Below are 20,726 nucleotides of genomic sequence, written 5' to 3'. Positions count from 1 at the left end.
CTCCAGGATGGCATGGATAGTTAGGGTTATGCCACTGGGGATGACGGCCATGATCCTCGCAAATTCACTCAATGGATGTGCGTGGGCAGCTGTCGCCGTCGACGATTCTTATGCATTGAATGAGCAGGCAAGCCATTGATAAACGCACAGACCATAATATGCAGCGAGCGAAGCTATTTAGCAGGCTAATCCGAAAAACCCAAACGGAAATGTAACGTGGAATGTGCGTCCTTCACCCTTATAGCCATGTCTTACATGGTAGTCACGGAGTGACTTGCATGAATGAACCCGTCACTGTGTTGTGCGGTGGAGCAATTGTTGACAACAGTCACGCAATAATTAGATGCGTTTCAACTCATATCTATCACCTTTTTAAGGTTAGTACGCGTAATCGTGAAATGTGGGCTGCCAGAACAATGCGCAGCAGCTACTTTGTTCCTCGGCCAGCGACCACGTTTCTTTGTCTTTATCTGTTCTTAATCCGAAAGATGTCCCTTATGACTGCATAGCACACCAACCTGTAGGTGTATACTCGGTCTTGGTCCCGACTTTGATGTGCGGCTTAATAATCAAATTCCACGTGCCCGAACGAAGAAGTATCAAGCGAGTCGATAGCTCGGTGAGAAGCGGCGATCCGGCGTTTCACCCACCTTCCATATTCTATCAGATCCAAATCTGAACGATGCGATGACAAATAAGGGCCTGCCTCCACCTCCATTTCTCGGTCTTTATCATCAACGATCTATGTATCGCACTCCTTTTTGACTTTTTTAACTGCTTTTCTAATAAAATGAAAATAAAAAGGTATACAACACATCGGTGTCATGCTCCTTTTCTGCTTATCAAGCTTTACTCACGCCATTGGAAAATTTCATCGCTGATTCATCTTGAAACTTGTCGAAAGGATGAGAACCAGTGGAAGGGTATATAATGTGGCTGTTTTGGGGTATGAAAAAGCAGCTCTTCTTCTTCTCATCAACAACTCTCTATCTCACCATTCTGGGCACGCCATTCCGTCTTAACTGGTCCAATAATACAAAGCAAATTAAATATATTAACAATGACCGAACTCCCTCGAACGAAAACGGGAGATACCGTCAGCACTCTCACACCACCTATTTCTGGTGCTCCATCACCCGATGGAACAGCAGTTGATGTGGACGCCATTTGCAAAGAAAAGCACCTTGACAAGAAATCGATCGACGAGCTATTACCTCCTTCGACTAAATCTGAGGTACATCTCGAAGCTCAAAGTCAGAAGGAAGGCAGTTTGACCAAGTTAAGTCCAAGCCGCAAATGGTTCTTACTACTGGTTTTCAGTGTTGCTCAGGTAGGCACAATCGTTCACTGCTTTATATCTACATATGCTGACGATGCTACATTTACGAAGTATCTCGATGTCTGTTCCGTATCTGCTCTTTTTGTCCTTACAGATGCCATTCAAAAAGACCTTGGCATTCAATACGAGGCTTCCTCTTGGATCATTGTAAGTTGGCCATACAATATTATTAATGGGCCTCAAACTGACCTTTATATCACAGACTAGCTACTCGGTCACATTTGCCTCATTTTTATTATTTTGGGGGCGTGTAGCGGACCTATACTCGGCAAAAGCCGTCTTCGCATACGGCTTCCTTGGACTCGGTGCTGTCAACTTGGTCATCTCTTTTATGCCTAACCAGTTTGCCTATTTCATCTTCCGTGCCTTGAGCGGAATTGCTGGGGCTGCTACCGTAAGCTTGGGCCTCCATATAATAGGTAATGATGGTTGATCAGATATTGCAGATTCCCTCGGCTTTCAGGTTGATCCTTGCTCTTTTTGAGCCGGAAGAGCTCAACTTCGCTCTTACCATTTTCGGTCTCAGCGGTGCTATCGCCAATGTCACAGGTCTTGTTATTGCAGGCTTCTTTGGATTCATCACTGCCAATGACCAACAAGCCGGCTGGAGATGGTTCTTCCGAGTACGTCCCAAATCCGTCAACAGGGGGTTTAGCTAACTGACGATTGTTTTCCTTTTTTTGCAGATGATGGCTATCGTAATTGTACCTTTCGGCGTTTCCGCCCTTACTCTCATCCCCCAATCCGCGGGAGAATTGGCTGAGCAACTTCCAACTCGAGATAAACTCAAAAGGCTCGACATTGTCGGCTGCTTCATGATGCTTGTCTCCATCATCTTGCTTATCCTTGGTATCACTCTCGGCGCTTCTTATGGCTGGAAAAAGCCAGGCTTCTTGGTTCCATTTTTGCTCTGCTGGCCCATTTTTGTTGCTTTCTTTATCTACGAAGCGAGGTTATCTGAGGGTTACGCTTTGATCCCTCCATCGTTCTGGAAGATTCCAAACATGACCTTACTGATCGTCTTTGCGCTTGGTATTTACCCTTGGTGGTGTGTAAGTCAATTCTTTGTTATCCGCACTGCTCAGAGCTGATATCTGGAATACAGGTGAGCCAACTGCCCCTTGTCGAACGATCCATCGACTACTTCAACGAACCTGCCATCATTGCCGCCCTCCGAGTCTTCCCTCAAGGTGCTTCAGCTCTTTTCGTCGCATTCTTTATTCCTCGACTTCTTCAAAAAGTCCGCAGTGCCCGAATCCCCCTTGCTGGCGGTATGATCGTCGCTGCTGCCATGTATCTGCTCATCATTTTCAACGATGGCAAACTCGGGAGCGATTATTGGAGATGGCTTTTCCCCGCATTCATCATTGGAAGTGGTGCTGCTATGATAAGTTTCTTAGCCACAAAGTATGTCTATCTCCTTTGAAAGCTTTCTATGTGATCCTTTTGGCAGATGGCTGACCCTAGCACAGTATCACAGTTATGACCTCTGTTCCCCCCGAGATTTCTGGTGTTGCGGGTGCGATGCTCCAAGTCTCCCTCCAAGTTGGCGCTGCCATCAGCCTCACTGTACAGGCTGGGCTTCTCACCCTTAATCCCGGAGGAATGACCAACTATGCCAACGTTCAAGCGTCCTTATGGTTCCAATTCGGGTGGCTTGTGGTGAACGCTTTGATTATTATTGTTTTCTTTAGACAGAGCAAGATGCCAAAAACATCAGAGGAAGAGGGAGCTGCTGCGGCGTTTGGGGCATAAGTCTGCGTTTGGGCTAAGTTGTAGAGAAGGATTAGAGTATTCGTGTTATAAAACGAATGATATAGAGTAGCAATCCTACAAAAATGTATTAATGTAATTTATCTTTCACTCATTGCCACAGTTCCCCTCCATTTCAGCGCTTGAAAACTCCCTTGTCACCGCCATAATAGTAGAATAAATTGGCGGGCATCTCATTTAGTGCATATCTGGCGGAAATCGGTAAAATACCTGAGTCGAGAGCCAAAAAATCATAGTGCATCCTACAACACCCATATATATGGAAGAATATAATCGTCCACGACTATTACTGAACCTACTCATCATCCTCATCTTCATCCTCTTCGTCTTCATCTTCACTTTCTACAACTTTCTTCCTTCTTCCTCCTCTTCTTGATGGTGCCTTTCTTGCGGTTGCCTTCTTCCGTGGTGCAGATGCCACTTCTTCTTCCTCAGCCTCCTCCTCATCGACAGCAGGTGTTTCTTCCTCGTCTTCCTCAACATCCTCCTCAATGACCTGCTTTCTCCGGGTCGTTCTCACTGCCGCCGCAGGAGGTCGTTTGGCGGCACGGCGTTTGGCAGCTTTTGCCTTGCGTAATACGTCCGCTTCGAGGGCTTGATCTTCAAGACCCTTTGCTTGATGCTCGTTGAGGATCTGATACGTGCATCATAAGCTTTAAAGATTGAAAGAAATAGGCAAAAAACGAACCCGTTCGAACTCTTGCAATTCAGTTTCAGGCTTGTTAGAAGCCTTGTTCGCTCGAGCCTTGGCCAAGATCTCCGTGAACCGTCTAAACACTGTCTCTTCATGAAGCTTATCCTGATAGAATGGCAGACTGAAGTCATCAAATTTAGTTCAGGACATCTTTCATCAAAAGTGTAAATAAGACGCACCCCTCGATGAGCTTTTTGACGGATCTCTCGGACTTGAATGGTAAGAGTGAAAGACAGTAGGAGATGTCTCTCCATTGTCGCTCCTCTGTTGCCTGTCTGAATCGCTGACATAGCTTTTCCACGATTGATTCTGCCTGCTTTTCCTATTTTGACACATCAGCCTGGTATATCTCTTTATAGACTTCGAACAAAATGCTTACCTTTTCGATGAAGGTGAAAATGAATCGCATCGTCCTTTCGAACGTCTCCTCATCAACGGCATGCGCTCCGATACTCAGATGACTGATAACATCCTGCAAGTTGTTATACAGCGCATTGTCCTTTGTGGACAGCTCCGTAAAGAACAGTCTCGCGAGGTCGGAAATTCGTTGATCGGGATCTTCCAAGCATTTGGCCATTTCACCAAGCTGGCCTTTGACCTTGATCATACCGTTCAAGATAAGATGGGTGAGAACCATGAGGGTGTTCTTCTTGACGACAAGGTCGGTATCTGCGAGGCCTTGATAGAGACGTTCAGAGTTCTAAACATAAGCTTATTTAGCTAGGAACGTTCCATTGTAGACAGACTGAAATTACTTACGTCGTCAATCAGGTTACCAAAGCAAACTGCAATATCGCCCAAAGCAATCACGATATTACTCCTTACGACGGGGTCTTTGCTCGTTTCGAGAATCTTGAACAATAACGGCAAGTGTTGTTCACAAAACTGGGACGAAACACACATGAGCTTTGACAAACTCAGCGTTGCTGCTTCTCGGAGTGAAGGATACTACATCAAAACATATCAGTCCATCCACCGATTCTCACACATGGCACCAGCAACTCACTTTGTATTTCTTTGGACTGGCGCAGATATGCGCGATTAAATCTCCATACACGGCCAACAAGCTTTTCTCGCCATACAACAGTTCTTTCTCTTTCATGGTAGATATGAGATCACCGATGTCATCCTCAGCATTACCTGCTACAGCGTCGAGATCGTTTTGGTCCTTCTCAGCAGCCTTCGCAGCCGCTTTCTCTGCAGTGACGATTAACTTTACTTCTCTCAATACCCTATAAGAAAATGGCGGATGAGAGAAGCTAAGCTGGACTTACCTTTTGCTTTCTCATCCTTCCTCCTTTTGAACTCCCTCTCCACAAGCTCAAGATAAACGATGTGTTTCAAAGCCACATGACCAACAACGAAAACCATTTGAGCAATCCTAAAGCTACTGGCTTGTGCTTTCAAAGGCGCTACCTCTTCATTGGCAGGGGCGAGTTGGGACTGGGTTTGAGAGGTTTCATCATCGTCCACAGTTTCCAACTCGTTATCTGCTGTCGCGGAGGTATCACCATTTTCAGCGGTCTCTTGGTTTCCATTCTCCAGTTCCCCATTTTTTTCTTTCTCACCCTCCTCTTTTTCCCTCTCGATCTCCGTTTCCTTTTCAGGCGCTTCAAACACCTTCGTTGTCAAGTCTTTTATGATCTTCGTACAAAGTTTATCCGGTTGTTCACCCAACAGGTAAATAGTGTTAACAGCCTGTTCAGCCATGGAGAACCATTGGGGAGATTTGGGAGAGAACTCGATGATATCTTGGAGTTTGGTGAAGATAGGATTGTCCATTGGTAAACGCATTGTTTTATCCTGGAGGGACCCTATAACGGAGGATTAGTCTCCGTGGATCACATGTTCCATCGAGCGGTCGGACAGACAAACCTTTGACTTTCTTCACAGATCCGCCGAGACGTTGGAGAGCGATACAAGTATACTTCGCCAGCACCAAATCGTGCTATCGTTCGATATAATGTCCATCAGCTCTCAAAACCCTTAGCATTATATTAACTTCGGTTCCTGCTTACCATTCCAAAAGGTCCTAAACCAATCTTCAACAGTTTGTCCACTTTCTCGGTCACCACCTCTCTCTTTGCTAGGGCCAACATTCCGAGAATGATGATTGCCCCTTGCCTCTGCGCCTTGGGGATTTCTTGCTCGGTACCTACTCAAAACAAACCCATTCTTAATTAGCTCCATCTTCAGCGGAAATATTGGTAGGTAAAGAAGAAAAAGGGGAGAAGACGCACTGTAGACTTGCCAGAGCTTGTTAACAACATCGGTATGCACCATATTCTCTCCCATCATCGTGCGCATCAACTCTTCCAGACTTGTCAACTCTGCCAACGTAGCACCATACGTCCGTCTAACCCGTAAAAAAGGCGTCATCATTAGCCCCTTCCCCTTTCCAAATTTACGGGAATGAAGATACTTACTCAATCATATTCTTCGTGATCCTATTCACTTGCTGCTTTGGCGATAAATCCGGCACCACATCGAAATATAAACTTCTATAACACTCAATCACACTGCCCCGGATCCCTTTTCCTTCCCCTTCGTCCCCCGCTGTCGCATTATTATCCTTTGTCCATATCAGATGCAACATCGTCTTGATTCCCTGTTCGGCCGAGGCAATATCATACTCATACGCGACCCTAAAGAACCGCATAGATTCAAGGACTTCTGTTTTCGTGGTGGAGACGAGTAACTGGCACAAGGTTGGGATGGCAGATTCCAATTGGTTGATGAATCGGAGAGCATCGCCATAGTATTTTTTTGTGAGACGCAGTTTGGTGATGAGGTTGGGATCGATGGAGGCTTGTTCAGATTGGATGGCGGATAGGTCGAGTTGTGATTGACGGGGTTTCTTCTTCTTGAATTTTGGGGTGGATTCGTTTTGAACCTCGTCGTCTTCCTCTTCAACCCCGTCTTCCTTTTTTTTCTTAACTTTTGTCCCTTCTTCATCCTCTTTCTTCTCATCATCTTCACTTTCCTCATCATCATCCTCAATCCCTACTTCCCGTTTCGCCTTTTCCAACTCTTGCGCGTCCACCTTTTTCAGCTCGTCTGCCACCTTGTCGTACCTCTCCTGCCACTCTTGCAGATTCAGCGTCCCGCCATGAAGTGCACCGAACGGGTGAGTTTCCAGCAATTTACACAGAAGTTGGATAGCATATCGACGAGCAGAGGATGTCTTATCTTCGAGTGTGCGAATGGTAAGTTCGGTAATTTGATGACGCTGTTTAGGGAATTTGGCAGGTAGGCTATTTGCGTCAGGTCAAAGTTATGTGAGCTACCTTGAGCATCCGTCCCTGAATAACGAAGACCACACCACTTACTCGCAGAGCTTGATCAATGTTGTCAGGACTTTACATCTCACCCAAGAGTTCAGATCCAAAAATCTCTCCATTAACAACTCAAAAAACCTTTCGATCTGCTTCGTCTTTTGCTCTTCGTCACCTTCATCAGATGATGAAATGTCTTTGATGAGGATACCGATGATCTCTACAATAGCCATCCGCATAGGGTGCGCCTAAAACCACGACATTAGTCCCATCTTCCGCAGAGCACTCATGGAAAGGGACGTACGTCACTATCGAGATGTGCGAGCAGCAATGGCATCTGCTTCTGCACCATCCTCGGACTCAACTCTGCCAGCCTAACGAGAAATCTCGAGAAACTCCTCGGGCCTTTAGCATCATTATGCGCAAAGTTCTTTCCTGCTACATCCCTCAGAACCTCTTCTCCTAACTGCGAAAAATCAAATTCCTTTTCCAAAATCGCCAGCAGCTCCGCCATTGGTTCCGAGAGATGTTCGAAATACGTCAAATTCTGCATAATCGATGTTTGGGCCCCGAAAGCATGCTGATGAAATTTGACGGCGAGACAGATGACTTTGAATATGCCCAGACGGACTTCGGAAATTTTGAGGTATGCCTCTGTCTCGGCGAGTTGGTATGCGGGTTTGACAAAGCACGAGATGAAGGCTTCTCTTTCGGAAGAGGTACGCCATAATCGTGAAGTCGCTATCCGAAGAGTTTTGTGCATCGTACCAAGCACTAGCGGGAGATGATCTGAAAACATAAATGATGTTGCTACCCCAGCTCCACCAGCAGCAGTTTTTGTAATCTTTTTCTTACCTCTCCCTGTCATCGCCTGTCTCGGTTCATCGTTCGTCCTTCCCGCCCCGCGTTCTGCAACGTTGACAAACCACTGCAAAAGAAACGCCCACATCTCAAGCGGCTGCTTATGCACCATCGGTGCATCCATGTCGGCCTCAGCACCAAATCCTTGTCCATTGACAATTGCCATCACCGCGCTCGAGTGATAACTCAGTCCAGAGACAACAACATCCAGCAATTTGGTGAGTATACCGGCATCGATGTTTGGTTGGTCTGCGTACTTGAGGATGGAGCGGAAGACGTCGAATGTCGATGGGGAGGAGTTTACGATGGATTCTGGGTCACCTGCGATTTCTTCAATGGCGGAGGAGAGGGAAGAGTCGATAGACGATGTTCGGAGAGAAGGGATGTCGAGTTCTGCAGGAATTTGGTACAGCGGTGGATCTGAGAGGGCGAGGAGGTGTTCTTGCAATGTGAATTCTGCCATTGCGGTTGTTGTAGATGGGGATGGAAAAAGAAGAATGCTTATGGCATTCGAGGTTTGTTTTCGGCTGTTTTGTTTTGTTTACAAACGCGTCGCGAAAAAGACGGCATCAAAACAAAACGGAACCAAATTGTTCTCCGTATGGGTGGGTCAAGCCTGTCAACCAATGCACATATACGGAACTGCAACTGCATACTGGTACAAGTATTACTGCGATGTGTTACTGCAAGGCATAAGCCTCATGCGGCCCGTTCTCCCAATTTACGTCGCAGCGCCGATGCAATAAATGACTCGTGAACTAGGGATTCCATTACTCTAGATCTCGCCGTAAGAGCCTGCCTTGAAGACACCTTCCTCCTTTTCAACAATCTCGTACAAAGCCTTGAGCCAAGCCTCGAGCTTGGGCATGACTTCTTCCTGGGGCTGGCCCAGCTTGGGATAGAAAGTAGCACGGTAAGGACAGGCTTTCATAGCGAGCTGTAGGTTGAAGAAGAGTAGCAGGTTAGCCAGGCAAGGCTTTATGGTACGACTGCTTGCCGTCATGGTCTGTGCAGTGACTCACGTAGAACACGGGCCTAATCATCATACCATGATACTTCTTCAAGCTTTGTTCATAAGCTTTGGTAAAACTGGCAGAAAGCTCTTCGTCTTTGTTCTCAAGGTTGATTTTCAAGCCCAAAGAGGTGAATTTGAGACCACGAAGCAACCACATCAAGGCATCGGTCGCGACGCGGTCCTTGGCCTTGGGGATGTTGGCTTTTTCAGAGGCGAGGAGGGACTCAAGGGTGGCGCCGGAGGAGGGGTTTTTGGCGAGGTATGCTCGGATTTTCTAAACGATCAAATGGAATAAGGTGAGGTGTGTCTGATATATTAAAGATAAAGGAGGAGCGTACAGCAATGTTACCGGTTAAGTCATTTTGCACGACAGCGAAAGCGGGGTTACCAAAAAGGTCTATGGATTCTATTTAGTGCTTGCACCATGCAGCTCACAGATTAGGTGCGCTTACTGAAGATCTTGACTAAACCCTCCGCAGCCTCGAGGAACTCGGCAGTATCGACACCCTGCTCGGTGATGGTAACGTCTGTGAAGGACTATGCCGTGTGAGCTGATGCCCATTCAAGCAATCGCATGCAACTACCTTTGTGATGGTCTCGAAGAACTGTTGTTCACTCATTGTGTATAGCCAGATAGATGTAATGACTGGAAGTGATAGAGTTGAGTCCACTCGGGATCGGCTCATCTTCGCCCGTCCACGACCCCACAAAGGAGAGGGTCATTAGCGTTACGTAATTACTCTCTCTCGCACTCGCATTCGCGTCGTCCCTCCAGTCATCATCGCTCTTGTCTATACTCCCTCGTTTTCTCTACTTTGCTCTATATCTGTCCAAGATGGCCATCTCAAACGTAAGTCTCCATGGGAAACTGCGGACACCATATCCAACATTGACGCAACGCAGCATCCCGCTCTATGGAAGCAGCCCGCTCCAGCAAACTCTGCTTTCAACGACTACAACACCTTTCCCCTCGCCCAAACCCAGCGCCACAACACCTCTTCCCACCATGGTCCCGTGTCTCACACCCAACAACCTCTTGTAACCGGTACCTCTGTTCTCGGTATCAAGTTTGACAAGGGTGTGATGATTGCGGCTGATAATCTAGGCTCATATGGTTCTCTTGCGAGGTTTAGAGATATCCAGCGTCTTCATCCTCTGGGGAAACATACCCTTTTGGGTGTGGCGGGCGATATGTCAGATTACCAGTGGTTGAAAAAGGAGCTCGACGGACTCTTGTATGTCCATCTGTCGAAAACGGCGTAAGATGTGATGCTGACAGAATTATGTAGACGAGAGGAAGCTGCTCTCTCCCTGACTGACTCCCACCCCTCCCTCTCTCCTTCCAATATCTACACTCTCCTCTCCAATCTCTTTTACGCCCGCCGAAGCAAAGTCGACCCCATCTGGAACGCCGTTCTCGTCGGTGGTTGGGACGACGCCAAAAAAGAAAGTTTCCTCGCATACGTCGATTTGCTCGGTACAACTTATTCTGCGCCTACGCTCGCGACGGGCTTTGGAGCCCATCTCGCGCAACCGCTTTTGAGGGAAGCATATGAAGCGAAGGCGGGGATTGATGGCAAGGGGCCATTGTTAACTCAGGAAGAGGCGGAGAAGTTGATTGATGATTGTATGAAGGTGTTGTTCTACAGGGATGCAAGGAGTATCAACAAGGTCAGTTATATCTCTTATTTTGAAAACGTTTCTCTGATAAAAGCAAATAGTACCAAGTCGCTACTATCACAGAAGAAGGTGTCAAGATCAGTGACTCTAGGTCAGCTCCTACAGAATGGAAGTTTGCAGAGGGTTTGAGAGGGTACGGAGCGCAGACCCAGTAGAAGCTTGAGGAGATTGGATAGAAGTCTAGGATGGTATTTGTAATGCATATATGACGAACGGAAAGAGGATAATCGCGTCGCATGGTGCCACTCTGTTGTACCAGACAAAGAGACTTTACCCTTATTACACCAAGCATACCATGACCCTAAGTGACCGCGCATAAAGCAACGCGAGCAGTGCATAAAGATATGCACATGCATACACAAAAAAGCACGGCAATCCACATAACACTATAACCCACGTCGCATCTCATCGTCCTAACCTTTGCTCAACCTTTACCCAAGCTCTCATCGCCCCATCCCACTCATCTCTACTTAAGACCTCTTCTGCCGGTCGGTCCGGGATAGATATGCCGTGTCCGATTTTACGTACGAATGGAAAAGCAGAAGTACGGAGGGCAGTAATGAGGAGTGTCAAATGATGAAGGAATGGGATTGGGGTTGGATGTTGGCTGTGCCAGTTGGCTTAGTATCGTTTCTTCTATTAAAACAGAATAGAACGGCAAGTAGAGATGAGGAAGGGGAACGTACTAAATTTCGGTGATACGTAAAGCCCAGAAGGGATACCCCCACAATTCTGGTGCTCGGCGGGGTAGTAAAGCGCTGTAAAATGGCGGTGGTGAAAGTTGATGGATGATTAACAAATCAGGGTGGCTTATAAAATGCAAGTGCTCTATTGTATTTCATGACCTTGAATACCTGCTTCCATTTGTTTCATGTTAAAAAGAGAGACTCACGCTTCATGTCCTCATCGACCCTCTTTACGGTGATATCCTCCAAAGGAACTTGCTCTGCCACATAACTCCTTGTCAGGGATGCGATGGCAGGCGCTGAGCTAGAGGGTGGTAAGAGGTGAATTGTCATTTCCCTTCCGTTTCCTCCTGGCCAGACAGTGATACTCGTTACACCAGCGCCGACAATAAGCTGAGAAGATGGACGTCTTGTGTGCGCCGGGGAGATGACTGGTTCCCTTCTTTCTAGCCTCTCATTGGATTTGGCTGATTCAGCGGGAAGGGAAGAAGTGTCTTGACTGGGTTCTGTAGGTGGTGATAAAGGCGGTGAAGGAGGTAAAGTGGAAGTGGACGAAAGAGTGCGAATAAGGGTTGGTAAAGCGGATTGTGTCAAGCCTTATACATTCCATATTAGCAAATGAACGTATTATAAGAACAAACTATCAGAAAATTCAGATACCTTGCCCATCCCATACTGAAACCTCTGCAACACCTCTTTCCCCAGCCCATTCCACGACCCTCCGTACACTCACCACCAACCCTTCCCTCTCTCTCTTTCTTCTCTCTTTTCCCGATACTCCACCCGCTCTCCCTCTTACACCACCGCCAGAACGTAGGTTCGGTACAAGCACCAACCCAATATGCTTCGGGGGAAGAACATGTTCGATGTCAATAGTGGAGGAAAGGGGGGTAGTGAGGGCTTGGTAGATGCGCAGAAGCAGGGAGAAAACGGAGAATGTCAGGTGAAGAAGGATGAATAGAGGGTAGAATAAGGGAAGAAAGAATAGTCTAAAAGCTGAACGAGGCATGTTTCCTGAAAGAATTGAAAACTGGAAAGAGGAACAGACTGTGAGATTGTGGAAATCCGTTGCAGACTCTCGAAGCTGCGTATGAATGCTTGTTAGTCGCGACGACTTTAGATAGATATCTTATGACGTGGAACTTCTTTCAAAGTTCATACCGAAAGTAGACTACGTATAAACGATTGCAGTGCGCCATTCGTTATCAATTTTTCTCCGATTTGCCTCTCGAATTCCTCATATTGAGTAGCTCAACGAAAACAACAACAGTCTCCTCGGACCATATCGCATAATTCAAAGCTCATCTTACCTGGAAATCCCTTCTACTTATTGAATATTTGGCAACGTCAAGCGCAGCTAAAAAACATCGCACACGCACTGATTCACGTGACTGTGTGTTCTTCCGGTCAGTGGTCTTTCTTCACTTTTCCGGCTGTTGTCTTGGTTGAACGAGGAGACTCCAACACATGAAGGCATGCTATACATATGCTGTCAAATACTGCTTCCCCACCTACATCCCAAAAATGCTCTATTGACTCTTCAACCCTTCTAAGAACAGAGGATAATCGCAAGTTCCTTAAGTTTCTTAAAGCTTGCCGCCGTTATCGGTGTTAACCAAGACGAATCTATACCTGGGGTCACCTTTCCGGAAAGAAGGCAACGCCTTGTTGATATCGTTGAAGTTCCACTTCTGGATCCAAGGCTTAATGTTGTGCTTAAGAGCAAATTCGAACATTTCAGTAATCTCCTTGGGGCTACCGATGTTGGAACCAGCGACGCAAGCGCTGTGCATGATAAGAGGGAAAGCAGGGACTTGTAAAGGGGTGGGGATGACGCCAACGATGCAGAAGACACCGGCGGGGGTGAGAAGGGGGAGGTAGTCGCTGATGGGGAAACTCTCAGGATCTGATAGTACAGGGATCAGCATACAAGTTGGGGTAAAAGTCCATTGACGATGATGACTTACTGATTGTACAGAGGATAAAGTCGAGAGATCGAGAGCGATCCTTGACAGCCTCCTGCAAGTTGCTACCGGCAGCAAAGTAATCGGTAGCGCCAAGCTTGAAGGCGTCCTCCTTCTTCGCATCACTTCGAGAGATGGCGGTCACCTCAGCGCCCATGGCCTTGGCAAAAAGGATAGCCATATGACCCAGACCGCCGACACCGATGACACCGACGCGCTTACGCTTGGTGCCGACTTCGAAGCGAGCGAGGGGGCTGTAAACGGTGACACCACCACAAAGCATGGGTGCCGCAACGTCAGGCTCGAGGCCGGAAGGAAGGGGGACAGCAAACTTGGAAGGTCCTCGCCAATACTTGGCAAAACCACCTCGTGAGATGGACCCTTTGCCATTGGGACCACGGTTGTAGGGGTAGTTGAAAGTGATGGTTTGGGTAGCACAGTAGTTTTCCTTGCCTAGCATGTACATATCAGTATGTGCATGTTGGATCGTGACAGAGATGACTGACCTTCCTTGCACCATTCGCATTCACGACAAGAGTCTGATTGGGCACCAATACCAACGAGGTCACCGATTTTGAGGCCGTTTTCGGGAAAGGTGCCGATCCTCACAACTTCACCAACGATTTCGTGGCCACAAACCTGGGGGCAGATGTCCTTGACAGGTCCCCATTCACCAGTTAAAGAGGAGACATCTGAACCACAGACACCACAGTACAAAATCTTAACTGTTGACATGTCAGCTCCCGCGGCTTTCCTTATTCCAGGAGGCAATACTTGCCATCAACGTCATCTTCATCCCACTTCTTGGGAGCGAACTCCTGGAATGACAGGTTGCCGTCGCAGGCCTTCTCGTCCAAACCAGCCCAGCCTTTGAATTCGTTGTCGGCGACCATTGTGATTATTGTAATATTCAGCTGTAGTGGAAGTTACACGATTTGATGGAAGGGTTTGGATAGATGAGCAAGGGGAGTCTTATATAGCTCTGGCAAGTTTATCGGGATGGTTCGCTTCATAAAAATAGGCCGACGGGCATGCAAGATTTTTAATGATATGCTTCCGAAATGACGATAATAAACCCTCCCTCCATCCCCTTCCTCCACTTCTTTTCGCTGCCTCCACCTCTTGCCCGCTTTATTTTTCCGACTGCCTCCACCTCCACCCTTTAAATCCTCCACCTCCACCCCCGAATCCTCCACCTCCACCCCCGAATCCTCCACCTCCACCCCGAATCCTCCACCTCCACCCCCGAATCCTCCACTTTCCGTCCGTCGTCCGTACTAGCCCTCCACGCACTCGAATCGTCATCGCTGTATACGCTGTGTATATACACTCCCAGGACGAGCATAATTCGTGTCGTCATCAGAGGCGACAACAGGTATATTAAGGAGCCGCGATTTGGAAAGCTTTGCAATCTTCACTCAAACCCAAACCCTTTACCCGCACCATGCCTCAGCAACTCAAGTTTCAAGGCATCTCCGTACCTGTCCCTGGCTTCGGGTGAGAGTGTCTTGCCGTTGCTGCAGACATTCAGTGAAGTTGACTGACCAGGATTTCCCTCTAAACAGATGCATGGGCTTATCTCAGAGCTACGGACCTGCCGACGATAATGTGTCCAAGGTCACCTTGAAGAAGGCTTTGGATATCGGGTGCACTTTCTGGGACTCTGCTGTCGTTTATGGCAAGGGCCACAATGAGAAATTGTTGGGCGATTTCTTTAAGGAAAACAACGCTCGTGACAAGGTCTTTATTGCCTCCAAATGCGGCTTTGACGTAAGTATCTTCTAGTAAAGACAATAGCAGCAAAGAAAAAAGGCCGACTGATGCATCTCAGTGCTTAGAGCCCGGTTCCGAAGGCCTCGGGAACGTCACCAACAAGGCCTCCCACATCAACAAATACATTGAAGGCACCAAGGAGCGACTTGGATCTTATCCCGACCTCTATTATCTCCACCGTATTGACCCCAATACTCCCCTTGAAGAATCTATCACAGCGCTCGATGGTTTAAGAAAGGCTGGCAAGTGCAAGTATATCGGTCTAAGCGAATGTGGTGTGGCTACCCTCCGAAAAGCTTGTTCCAGTAAGTTTTGCATATTCGGAATATTTGTTTGGATGACATTAGCTGACTATAAATGTAGTTGCCAAGATCGACGCCCTCCAAATCGAGTACTCTCCTTGGTTTACCGACCATGAAGACAACGGCTTGATCGATGCCGCCAAAGAGCTTGGTGTCAGCATCATTGCCTACTCGCCTCTGGGCAAGGGTATACTCTCCGGCAAGTAAGTACGATTTCTCCTCACTACATCATAGGTTCTTTCCTAACACCAGTGAATAGGTATCGGAGTCCGGACGACTTCCCTGAAAATGACATCCGACGAACCATCCCTCGATTCAGCAAAGAAAACATGCCCAAGAATCTCCAGATTGTCGATGAATTCGCAAAGCTCGCCAAAGCCAAGGGATGTACTTCGGGCCAAATCGCTCTCGCATGGGTCATCAGCCAAGGTGCGATCCCCATCCCTGGGACTAAGACCTCTGAGAGGTTAGAGGAAAACTTTGCGGCTGGGAAGATTGAGCTTAGCGAAGCCGAGGTTGCTGAAATTAGAGATTTGGTGCAGAGGGCTAAGCCAATTGGGGCAAGGTATGGAGAGGCGGCGCTGAAGATGGTTGGCCATTAGTCGAGTAATGCGACTAAATTACATGACAATAGATAAAAATATGAGACACTGTATCCCATTACTTTGATGACGGAGTGTTAGATGCAATGTTCCAAACTTTCAGTATATAATCCCATTGCTGTTATGGCTCGAGAGCATCATGACGTAACTTAGGAGGTAGACTTATGAAGGCAATCAAACTAGATGGCGATGTTGGAAGAAACTGAGTTCGATAACGCTGTTGGGCGGGGACAGTCGTTTTCGGGAAGGTATAGACGACCGAAGACATTTTCCTTTGGGCCAGTCCTCTCGCTAATTCTTCTTTCGGAGCGTCATAGACGTCAGTTTCCAATGCATAAAAAATAGTTGCTGGGCTTCACAAAGGTAGATATAAAACACTTACTTTTATATGGTTGCCAATATGTTCACCCCCGTTATCGTCTACTCATCAATTTGCTCGTCCTGCCCTCAGAACATTCACTCATCTCCAAATTCATCTCTTTATTCAACCACATCTCTCACTCTGCCTTTCGGTCCTTAGCGACCCGCTCCCAGATCATCACATCAAACATCCCTGCTGAGTTGCGGTTTGCGATTTTCACATGTCCTTGCGGGAAGCTAATAACTGGGTGTCAGACGGCATCGGTGCCGATAGGACAAGAGAGACAAGGCGGAGAGATTCTCAATTTGATGATGGATGGACGATCGAAAGAGTTGGAGTGGTGTTGCATTACGGCTGTATTAACCATTTCTCGGATTCTTGCAAGTGATGACGGAGGGAAAATGCCCAAAAGAAGTTGGAAAAAGGAAGCGAGACGAAAATACCGAAAGTATCGAGTGTGGCGCAAGTGGCGAGATAAACGAGATACACGAGCAAGAAGATCGTTTTTTGACTTGTCCGACTCGCGGCTGCTGTACATTCCTCGTACTATCATGCGTGGACGAAATGACAGTTTGTATAAATATCGTTGCCAAGATGTCTACAGGATCAAGATATTTATGACTACATCATATTCACTGTTCTCAAGCATACGCACAATTACAACCAATAACAAATCCAACTCTTGAACCATGCAAGACACCATTGACGCCTCGTCAAATGCCACAAAAAGTGAAGTTCGCGACAATGGCACGAACCTCGATTATCCTGTGGTTGGTGAAGCGTCGTTGGAGCACACTGCCCAGAGTATTCAGCCAATGCCTTGGGGAGCAAAGGTAAGTCGAACTACATATAAGCTGTTATGAGCTCTGAAAAACTGACATGTCTATCAATCTAGTGGAGGAGTTCCGCATGGTTCATCACCTTAGTAGTCTCATTAGGAACATGTACAGATATCCTCACCTACGTGGGTGCATTAACTTCATGTGGAAACGATAATTATCATAACTAACTTGTGGGCCATCCGGTAGACTATTATCGTACCAGTCCTCCCCTATCGATTGCAAAATATGGGTTACTCCAATGTCTCTGCGCTCACTGCTTGGCTACTGTTCGCCTACTCAATGGGGATATTGATCTGTACCTTGCCTGTAGCTTATTTCTTCCACAAGTACCCCTTCCGCCGTATCCCACTTGTTATCGCTGTGATAGTCCTGGAACTCGCTTTGGTCTTATTCATGCTCGCCAACCCATTTTGGGCTATGGTCGTCAGCAGATTCTTGCAGGGAGCGTCAAGTACTGTTATGTGGTCTGGTGAGCCCATGGTCCAACAAATTGAACACCACTGACTGATGTATCTAATGTATTCAGTCGGATTCGCTTTAATGTAAGGCTACATGGTCACGAAAATTAATGCCCTGGCTGACCTGAATGCAGATGCGAAAATGTTGAAGAGGAGCATATTGGCCGTCAAGTGGGGTTTGCCATGGCAGGAGTGTCCATCGGCACAACCATCGTACGTGTTCTCAATTGATATGCTAAAAAGTCATATACATTAGCTAACACGTCAACCTACCGTAGGCTCCTCCCATCGGCGGTGTTCTTTACTCCAAACTAGGATGGCATGCGCCCTTCATCTTCTGTATCATCGTCTGCTTCATCGACCTGATTCTACGTCTCTTCGTCCTTGAGCGTACCGACCTCCGCAGATGGGAAGAAAAGCGCCTCAAGCTTGCGCCTGGAAGTCTTCAACCCAAAGTAGTAAATGGTGAAGTCATCATGCCGGCCGAAGCGGAAACTTCACCTTTTATCCAGTTGACGACAGCAGAGAAGGCAAGATTGTCGGGAGTGGAACTGTCTCCTTGGCAGGTGCTTGTAGCATTGGCAAGTTCGCCAAGGGGTATGACTTCGTTCATACAGATGTTTGCGTACGGGACGATCATCGGTGCTTTAGAACCCACGTATATGACTCATGATTATTAAGAGACGAAGTTGAATAGCTGATATATCGAATTAGGTTGACACTCCATGTGCAAAGCCTTTGGGGCAAAGACTCCGACTTTGTTGGCCTCATTTACTGTACGTCTCCTCCGCCTGTTGATCATCCCCCTACCCATGCTCATTCGTAATCATTAGTGGCCGCTGCTGCTCCAACATTCTTCTGCGGCCCAATCATCGGTGCCTTGGCCGACAAATATGGCGCTGAATGGCTCATGCTGCCGGCTATGGTCCTCACACTTCCTTGGCTACCTCTTATGCTCCTGAAAAAGAGTTTGGGTGCATTCATAGTCTTCTTCGCCTTGTCTGGTATGTATCCACCTTTGTTGATGTAGTACGGTAACCCATATATTGACCTCTTAAATACTGACTTTCATTGGATCAAATGGTAGATATTTTCCCTAATTGCGCCATGGCGCCGACGGGTTTGGAGGTGACAATGGTTGCGCGAAACGTTGATGGCGTCAGTGAAATTCGTACGTTATTCGGCCATGTATCGCACCTGGTTAGATGGTCTAATTAATATGTTCCACAGATCAATTCGCTGCTATGAACATCGCGTTCGGTAAGTTTCGATACCCTGTTTAACCAAATATGGCTATTAAGCAAATCTGACTCCAATCTTTTTCCCATCCACCTTCTTTAGCTATATCTAGCTCCATTGGAACCATAGCCGGCGGCCAGATGTACGATCACATACCCAATGGATGGGCAGCTACGGTCTGGTTTTGCTTTGGTATGGCGGTGTTCGTCATCCCTTTCCTGTTCTTTTTTGCTGGCAACAGGTCTCTGTATCAGCGGTTATTGCATATCCATAAGGAAAAGGGGGAGGATGTAGAGATGAAGGAGGCGAAGGAGGTTCAAAAAGAGACTATATCGGTTGAGGATATGGGTGCTGGGAATCAGAAAGGGCGGTTCGTTGAGACGCCCAGGATGTTTCCCGTGAATTGAAGATGGCCGATAGATTGGGGGATTGGTGCGATCAATAAATACAATCATATAATCACACACTATGCGCGCATCTGTTGTAATATCATGTTAGGCATCTCACTGTTTTTTCCCTTCTATGAATCAAGCTGCAAGTTTATGGCTTTGAACTGATAGAGGCTGAGCAGTTCTTACGGGAGCAGTTATTGATAACTGTAAGAAGAAAGCATTCCCAACAATTCATTCAAGTTTTATTTACCACATCGGCCTTCGATTACCGGAGAGACCTCATTTCATTCCCTTTAATTGTGGCTTGCGCTTTCTGGATTACTGGTGACCAGTCTTCAAATATTGGGGGTTAGTTTTCGCCACGAGCTAAGGGACAAGTATCGCTTACAACATCCTGTGGAACATAGTGCTCCTCAATCGCCTTTTTCTCTTCCTGCGTAAGCTTCAAATTTATCGCACCTAGATCCACCCCAACAAATATATCAGCATCCCAACCCAACCCAACCCCTACCCCTCGTATCGACTGTTTCAAATAAACAAAACTTACCAAGCAAATCCTTGAGCTTATCAAGACTGGTGGTCCCCACAATAGGCGCTGTGATATACTCCTTGCTCAACGACCAAGCCAACGCGACCTGAGCCATACTGATACCCCTCTTCTCGGCAATTTGCTCAATGGCTTCGTTGATGCGCTGTTTGGCTACGGCGGGGTCGGAGAAACCACGGGCCTTGTAGAGACTATACAAATGATAACTCAGGATGTATTTTGTGAAGAGAGAGACGGAGAAGAGAGGACACTTACGCATCTGATTGGGATCGAAGGGACGTAGAGTCTTTCCAGGGTCGAGTGAGGAATCCTCGTGCGAGAGGCGACCACGGAATACATCCAACACCGAACATCTACCCAGCGGATGAGAATATACCTATATGAGAAAGAGAAATCGGCGGGAAGGACATACCTGTAGAGTAGGGATCATCTCGCGTTCTTCCTCACGATAAGCGGCGTTGTGGAAGTTTTGCATGGAGATGAATGCGGTAAGACCGTTGTTGATAGCGTAATCTGCAGTGGATGTCAGTCTATATCTCTGAGGAGGAGGATGTCACTTACTCTGCATGGCATGGAATTGGTATGCCCAACAACTATCCCACTACAATTATCATGCAGCCATTGATTCAGACGAAACACTGACCTAGACATGCCGATATATCTGACCCAACCCTTCTGGACAACGTCATGTAAGGCTTGCATCTGCAATAGTCAGGCAAGCGCATTCCTGCGGAAAGCAGAGTAACTGACAGTCTCTTCGATGGGAGTATTATAATCAAATCGATGACACTGGAGGACATCGATATATTCTACATTGAGCCTTTTGAGGGATGCTTGCACAGCGGCGAAGATATGCTACAGACCCCCAGCTTAGGACCATTCTTTGGCCATCAGCTCAACATTTGCAGCACGTACCTTTCGGC

General features: G+C 47.1%; 9 protein-coding genes and 2 non-coding genes; 5 read left to right on the top strand and 6 right to left on the bottom strand.

Annotated features, from left to right (window-relative positions):
* Nucleotides 1-776: 776 nt before the first annotated feature.
* On the top strand, nucleotides 777-3,205 carry CNAG_01960 (efflux protein EncT). XM_012197484.1 has 7 exons: nucleotides 777-1,330; nucleotides 1,391-1,486; nucleotides 1,542-1,733; nucleotides 1,786-1,962; nucleotides 2,026-2,391; nucleotides 2,445-2,746; nucleotides 2,812-3,205. Exons 1-7 carry the CDS (start codon nucleotides 1,061-1,063, stop codon nucleotides 3,092-3,094), a joined length of 1,686 nt encoding a protein of 561 aa, XP_012052874.1. The 5' UTR covers nucleotides 777-1,060; the 3' UTR covers nucleotides 3,095-3,205.
* An 82-nt stretch (nucleotides 3,206-3,287) lies between these two features.
* On the bottom strand, nucleotides 3,288-8,444 carry CNAG_01959 (condensin complex subunit 1). XM_012197124.1 has 13 exons: nucleotides 7,386-8,444; nucleotides 7,136-7,329; nucleotides 6,233-7,060; nucleotides 6,047-6,162; nucleotides 5,825-5,961; nucleotides 5,682-5,754; nucleotides 5,081-5,620; nucleotides 4,813-5,003; nucleotides 4,566-4,754; nucleotides 4,186-4,506; nucleotides 3,986-4,128; nucleotides 3,801-3,927; nucleotides 3,288-3,746 (listed from the first exon to the last, which is right to left on the bottom strand). Exons 1-13 carry the CDS (start codon nucleotides 8,403-8,405, stop codon nucleotides 3,408-3,410), a joined length of 4,218 nt encoding a protein of 1,405 aa, XP_012052514.1. The 5' UTR covers nucleotides 8,406-8,444; the 3' UTR covers nucleotides 3,288-3,407.
* Nucleotides 8,445-8,553: 109 nt separating this feature from the next.
* Nucleotides 8,554-9,623, bottom strand: CNAG_01958 (het-c2 protein). XM_012197483.1 has 5 exons: nucleotides 9,542-9,623; nucleotides 9,410-9,494; nucleotides 9,296-9,354; nucleotides 8,965-9,231; nucleotides 8,554-8,879 (listed from the first exon to the last, which is right to left on the bottom strand). Exons 1-5 carry the CDS (start codon nucleotides 9,575-9,577, stop codon nucleotides 8,718-8,720), a joined length of 609 nt encoding a protein of 202 aa, XP_012052873.1. The 5' UTR covers nucleotides 9,578-9,623; the 3' UTR covers nucleotides 8,554-8,717.
* A 137-nt stretch (nucleotides 9,624-9,760) lies between these two features.
* Nucleotides 9,761-10,864, top strand: CNAG_01957 (20S proteasome subunit beta 7). XM_012197482.1 has 4 exons: nucleotides 9,761-9,807; nucleotides 9,861-10,192; nucleotides 10,247-10,628; nucleotides 10,679-10,864. The coding sequence occupies exons 1-4, from the start codon at nucleotides 9,793-9,795 to the stop codon at nucleotides 10,790-10,792; spliced, it is 843 nt and encodes a 280-aa protein (XP_012052872.1). The 5' UTR covers nucleotides 9,761-9,792; the 3' UTR covers nucleotides 10,793-10,864.
* Nucleotides 10,817-12,391, bottom strand: CNAG_01956 (hypothetical protein). XM_012197481.1 has 4 exons: nucleotides 11,984-12,391; nucleotides 11,530-11,919; nucleotides 11,324-11,465; nucleotides 10,817-11,244 (listed from the first exon to the last, which is right to left on the bottom strand). The coding sequence occupies exons 1-4, from the start codon at nucleotides 12,330-12,332 to the stop codon at nucleotides 11,043-11,045; spliced, it is 1,083 nt and encodes a 360-aa protein (XP_012052871.1). The 5' UTR covers nucleotides 12,333-12,391; the 3' UTR covers nucleotides 10,817-11,042.
* Nucleotides 12,392-12,550: 159 nt separating this feature from the next.
* On the top strand, nucleotides 12,551-14,278 carry CNAG_13036. Its single transcript, XR_001046300.1, has one exon. It is a non-coding gene; the product is annotated as a hypothetical RNA (non-coding RNA).
* Nucleotides 12,828-14,277, bottom strand: CNAG_01955 (alcohol dehydrogenase). Its single transcript, XM_012197123.1, has 4 exons — nucleotides 14,066-14,277; nucleotides 13,794-14,012; nucleotides 13,291-13,740; nucleotides 12,828-13,229 (listed from the first exon to the last, which is right to left on the bottom strand). Exons 1-4 carry the CDS (start codon nucleotides 14,178-14,180, stop codon nucleotides 12,910-12,912), a joined length of 1,104 nt encoding a protein of 367 aa, XP_012052513.1. The 5' UTR covers nucleotides 14,181-14,277; the 3' UTR covers nucleotides 12,828-12,909.
* Nucleotides 14,279-14,565: 287 nt separating the features above from the next.
* CNAG_01954 (aldo-keto reductase) lies at nucleotides 14,566-16,061 on the top strand. XM_012197480.1 has 5 exons: nucleotides 14,566-14,784; nucleotides 14,853-15,057; nucleotides 15,119-15,365; nucleotides 15,424-15,565; nucleotides 15,622-16,061. The coding sequence occupies exons 1-5, from the start codon at nucleotides 14,732-14,734 to the stop codon at nucleotides 15,962-15,964; spliced, it is 990 nt and encodes a 329-aa protein (XP_012052870.1). The 5' UTR covers nucleotides 14,566-14,731; the 3' UTR covers nucleotides 15,965-16,061.
* CNAG_13035 lies at nucleotides 15,986-16,692 on the bottom strand. Its single transcript, XR_001046299.1, has 2 exons — nucleotides 16,347-16,692; nucleotides 15,986-16,264 (listed from the first exon to the last, which is right to left on the bottom strand). It is a non-coding gene; the product is annotated as a hypothetical RNA (non-coding RNA).
* Nucleotides 16,693-16,713: 21 nt separating this feature from the next.
* On the top strand, nucleotides 16,714-19,407 carry CNAG_01953 (hypothetical protein). XM_012197122.1 has 11 exons: nucleotides 16,714-17,158; nucleotides 17,221-17,289; nucleotides 17,354-17,636; nucleotides 17,694-17,709; nucleotides 17,760-17,838; nucleotides 17,904-18,283; nucleotides 18,340-18,401; nucleotides 18,459-18,629; nucleotides 18,713-18,796; nucleotides 18,856-18,885; nucleotides 18,967-19,407. Exons 1-11 carry the CDS (start codon nucleotides 17,015-17,017, stop codon nucleotides 19,269-19,271), a joined length of 1,623 nt encoding a protein of 540 aa, XP_012052512.1. The 5' UTR covers nucleotides 16,714-17,014; the 3' UTR covers nucleotides 19,272-19,407.
* CNAG_01952 overlaps nucleotides 19,299-20,726 on the bottom strand; it is a 2,512-nt gene continuing 1,084 nt past the window's right edge. The window contains exons 7-15 of the mRNA XM_012197479.1: nucleotides 20,719-20,726; nucleotides 20,554-20,658; nucleotides 20,447-20,505; nucleotides 20,365-20,396; nucleotides 20,216-20,316; nucleotides 20,059-20,156; nucleotides 19,804-19,994; nucleotides 19,645-19,715; nucleotides 19,299-19,589 (exon numbers count right to left, since the gene is read on the bottom strand). The exon at nucleotides 20,719-20,726 is cut by the window's right edge and continues 182 nt beyond it. In XM_012197479.1, the coding sequence (XP_012052869.1) occupies nucleotides 19,575-19,589; nucleotides 19,645-19,715; nucleotides 19,804-19,994; nucleotides 20,059-20,156; nucleotides 20,216-20,316; nucleotides 20,365-20,396; nucleotides 20,447-20,505; nucleotides 20,554-20,658; nucleotides 20,719-20,726 (680 nt within the window). In that variant the 3' untranslated portion in view covers nucleotides 19,299-19,574.

This window comes from Cryptococcus neoformans, chromosome 11 (genome assembly GCF_000149245.1).
Source record: "Cryptococcus neoformans var. grubii H99 chromosome 11, complete sequence".
In the NCBI taxonomy this organism is placed as follows: Eukaryota; Fungi; Basidiomycota; class Tremellomycetes; order Tremellales; family Cryptococcaceae; genus Cryptococcus; species Cryptococcus neoformans.
The sequence above is the reverse complement of the archived record's forward strand: the minus strand, read 5'-3'. Positions and strand labels throughout refer to the sequence as shown.

What these genes read in the sequence shown, in the direction of transcription:
- CNAG_01960 (XM_012197484.1), top strand. Translation starts at nt 1,061, where the DNA reads ATGACCGAACTCCCTCGAACGAAAACGGGAGATACCGTCAGCACTCTC. An exon ending in AGGCTTCCTCTTGGATCATT is followed by an intron (nt 1,487 to 1,541) that starts GTAAGTTGGCCA and finishes TTTATATCACAG; the next exon opens with ACTAGCTACTCGGTCACATT. An exon ending in ATAAGTTTCTTAGCCACAAA is followed by an intron (nt 2,747 to 2,811) that starts GTATGTCTATCT and finishes ACCCTAGCACAG; the next exon opens with TATCACAGTTATGACCTCTG.
- CNAG_01959 (XM_012197124.1), bottom strand. Translation starts at nt 8,405, where the DNA reads ATGGCAGAATTCACATTGCAAGAACACCTCCTCGCCCTCTCAGATCCA. An exon ending in CAAGCTCTGGCAAGTCTACA is followed by an intron (nt 5,962 to 6,046) that starts GTGCGTCTTCTC and finishes TGTTTTGAGTAG; the next exon opens with GTACCGAGCAAGAAATCCCC. An exon ending in CCAGTCCAAAGAAATACAAA is followed by an intron (nt 4,755 to 4,812) that starts GTGAGTTGCTGG and finishes GTTTTGATGTAG; the next exon opens with TATCCTTCACTCCGAGAAGC.
- CNAG_01958 (XM_012197483.1), bottom strand. Translation starts at nt 9,577, where the DNA reads ATGAGTGAACAACAGTTCTTCGAGACCATCACAAAG. An exon ending in GGGTTTAGTCAAGATCTTCA is followed by an intron (nt 9,355 to 9,409) that starts GTAAGCGCACCT and finishes TAGAATCCATAG; the next exon opens with ACCTTTTTGGTAACCCCGCT. An exon ending in TGATTAGGCCCGTGTTCTAC is followed by an intron (nt 8,880 to 8,964) that starts GTGAGTCACTGC and finishes TTCAACCTACAG; the next exon opens with CTCGCTATGAAAGCCTGTCC.
- CNAG_01957 (XM_012197482.1), top strand. An exon ending in AAGGAGCTCGACGGACTCTT is followed by an intron (nt 10,193 to 10,246) that starts GTATGTCCATCT and finishes AGAATTATGTAG; the next exon opens with ACGAGAGGAAGCTGCTCTCT. An exon ending in ATGCAAGGAGTATCAACAAG is followed by an intron (nt 10,629 to 10,678) that starts GTCAGTTATATC and finishes AAAAGCAAATAG; the next exon opens with TACCAAGTCGCTACTATCAC.
- CNAG_01956 (XM_012197481.1), bottom strand. Translation starts at nt 12,332, where the DNA reads ATGCCTCGTTCAGCTTTTAGACTATTCTTTCTTCCCTTATTCTACCCT. An exon ending in GGTCGATGAGGACATGAAGC is followed by an intron (nt 11,466 to 11,529) that starts GTGAGTCTCTCT and finishes GAAATACAATAG; the next exon opens with AGCACTTGCATTTTATAAGC. An exon ending in TTACGTATCACCGAAATTTA is followed by an intron (nt 11,245 to 11,323) that starts GTACGTTCCCCT and finishes CAACTGGCACAG; the next exon opens with CCAACATCCAACCCCAATCC.
- CNAG_01955 (XM_012197123.1), bottom strand. Translation starts at nt 14,180, where the DNA reads ATGGTCGCCGACAACGAATTCAAAGGCTGGGCTGGTTTGGACGAGAAG. An exon ending in ATGCGAATGGTGCAAGGAAG is followed by an intron (nt 13,741 to 13,793) that starts GTCAGTCATCTC and finishes TGTACATGCTAG; the next exon opens with GCAAGGAAAACTACTGTGCT. An exon ending in CTTTATCCTCTGTACAATCA is followed by an intron (nt 13,230 to 13,290) that starts GTAAGTCATCAT and finishes CTGTACTATCAG; the next exon opens with ATCCTGAGAGTTTCCCCATC.
- CNAG_01954 (XM_012197480.1), top strand. Translation starts at nt 14,732, where the DNA reads ATGCCTCAGCAACTCAAGTTTCAAGGCATCTCCGTACCTGTCCCTGGC. An exon ending in CCTCCAAATGCGGCTTTGAC is followed by an intron (nt 15,058 to 15,118) that starts GTAAGTATCTTC and finishes GATGCATCTCAG; the next exon opens with TGCTTAGAGCCCGGTTCCGA. An exon ending in AAGGGTATACTCTCCGGCAA is followed by an intron (nt 15,566 to 15,621) that starts GTAAGTACGATT and finishes ACCAGTGAATAG; the next exon opens with GTATCGGAGTCCGGACGACT.
- CNAG_01953 (XM_012197122.1), top strand. Translation starts at nt 17,015, where the DNA reads ATGCAAGACACCATTGACGCCTCGTCAAATGCCACAAAAAGTGAAGTT. An exon ending in ATCGGTGCTTTAGAACCCAC is followed by an intron (nt 18,284 to 18,339) that starts GTATATGACTCA and finishes ATATCGAATTAG; the next exon opens with GTTGACACTCCATGTGCAAA. An exon ending in TGATGGCGTCAGTGAAATTC is followed by an intron (nt 18,797 to 18,855) that starts GTACGTTATTCG and finishes TATGTTCCACAG; the next exon opens with ATCAATTCGCTGCTATGAAC.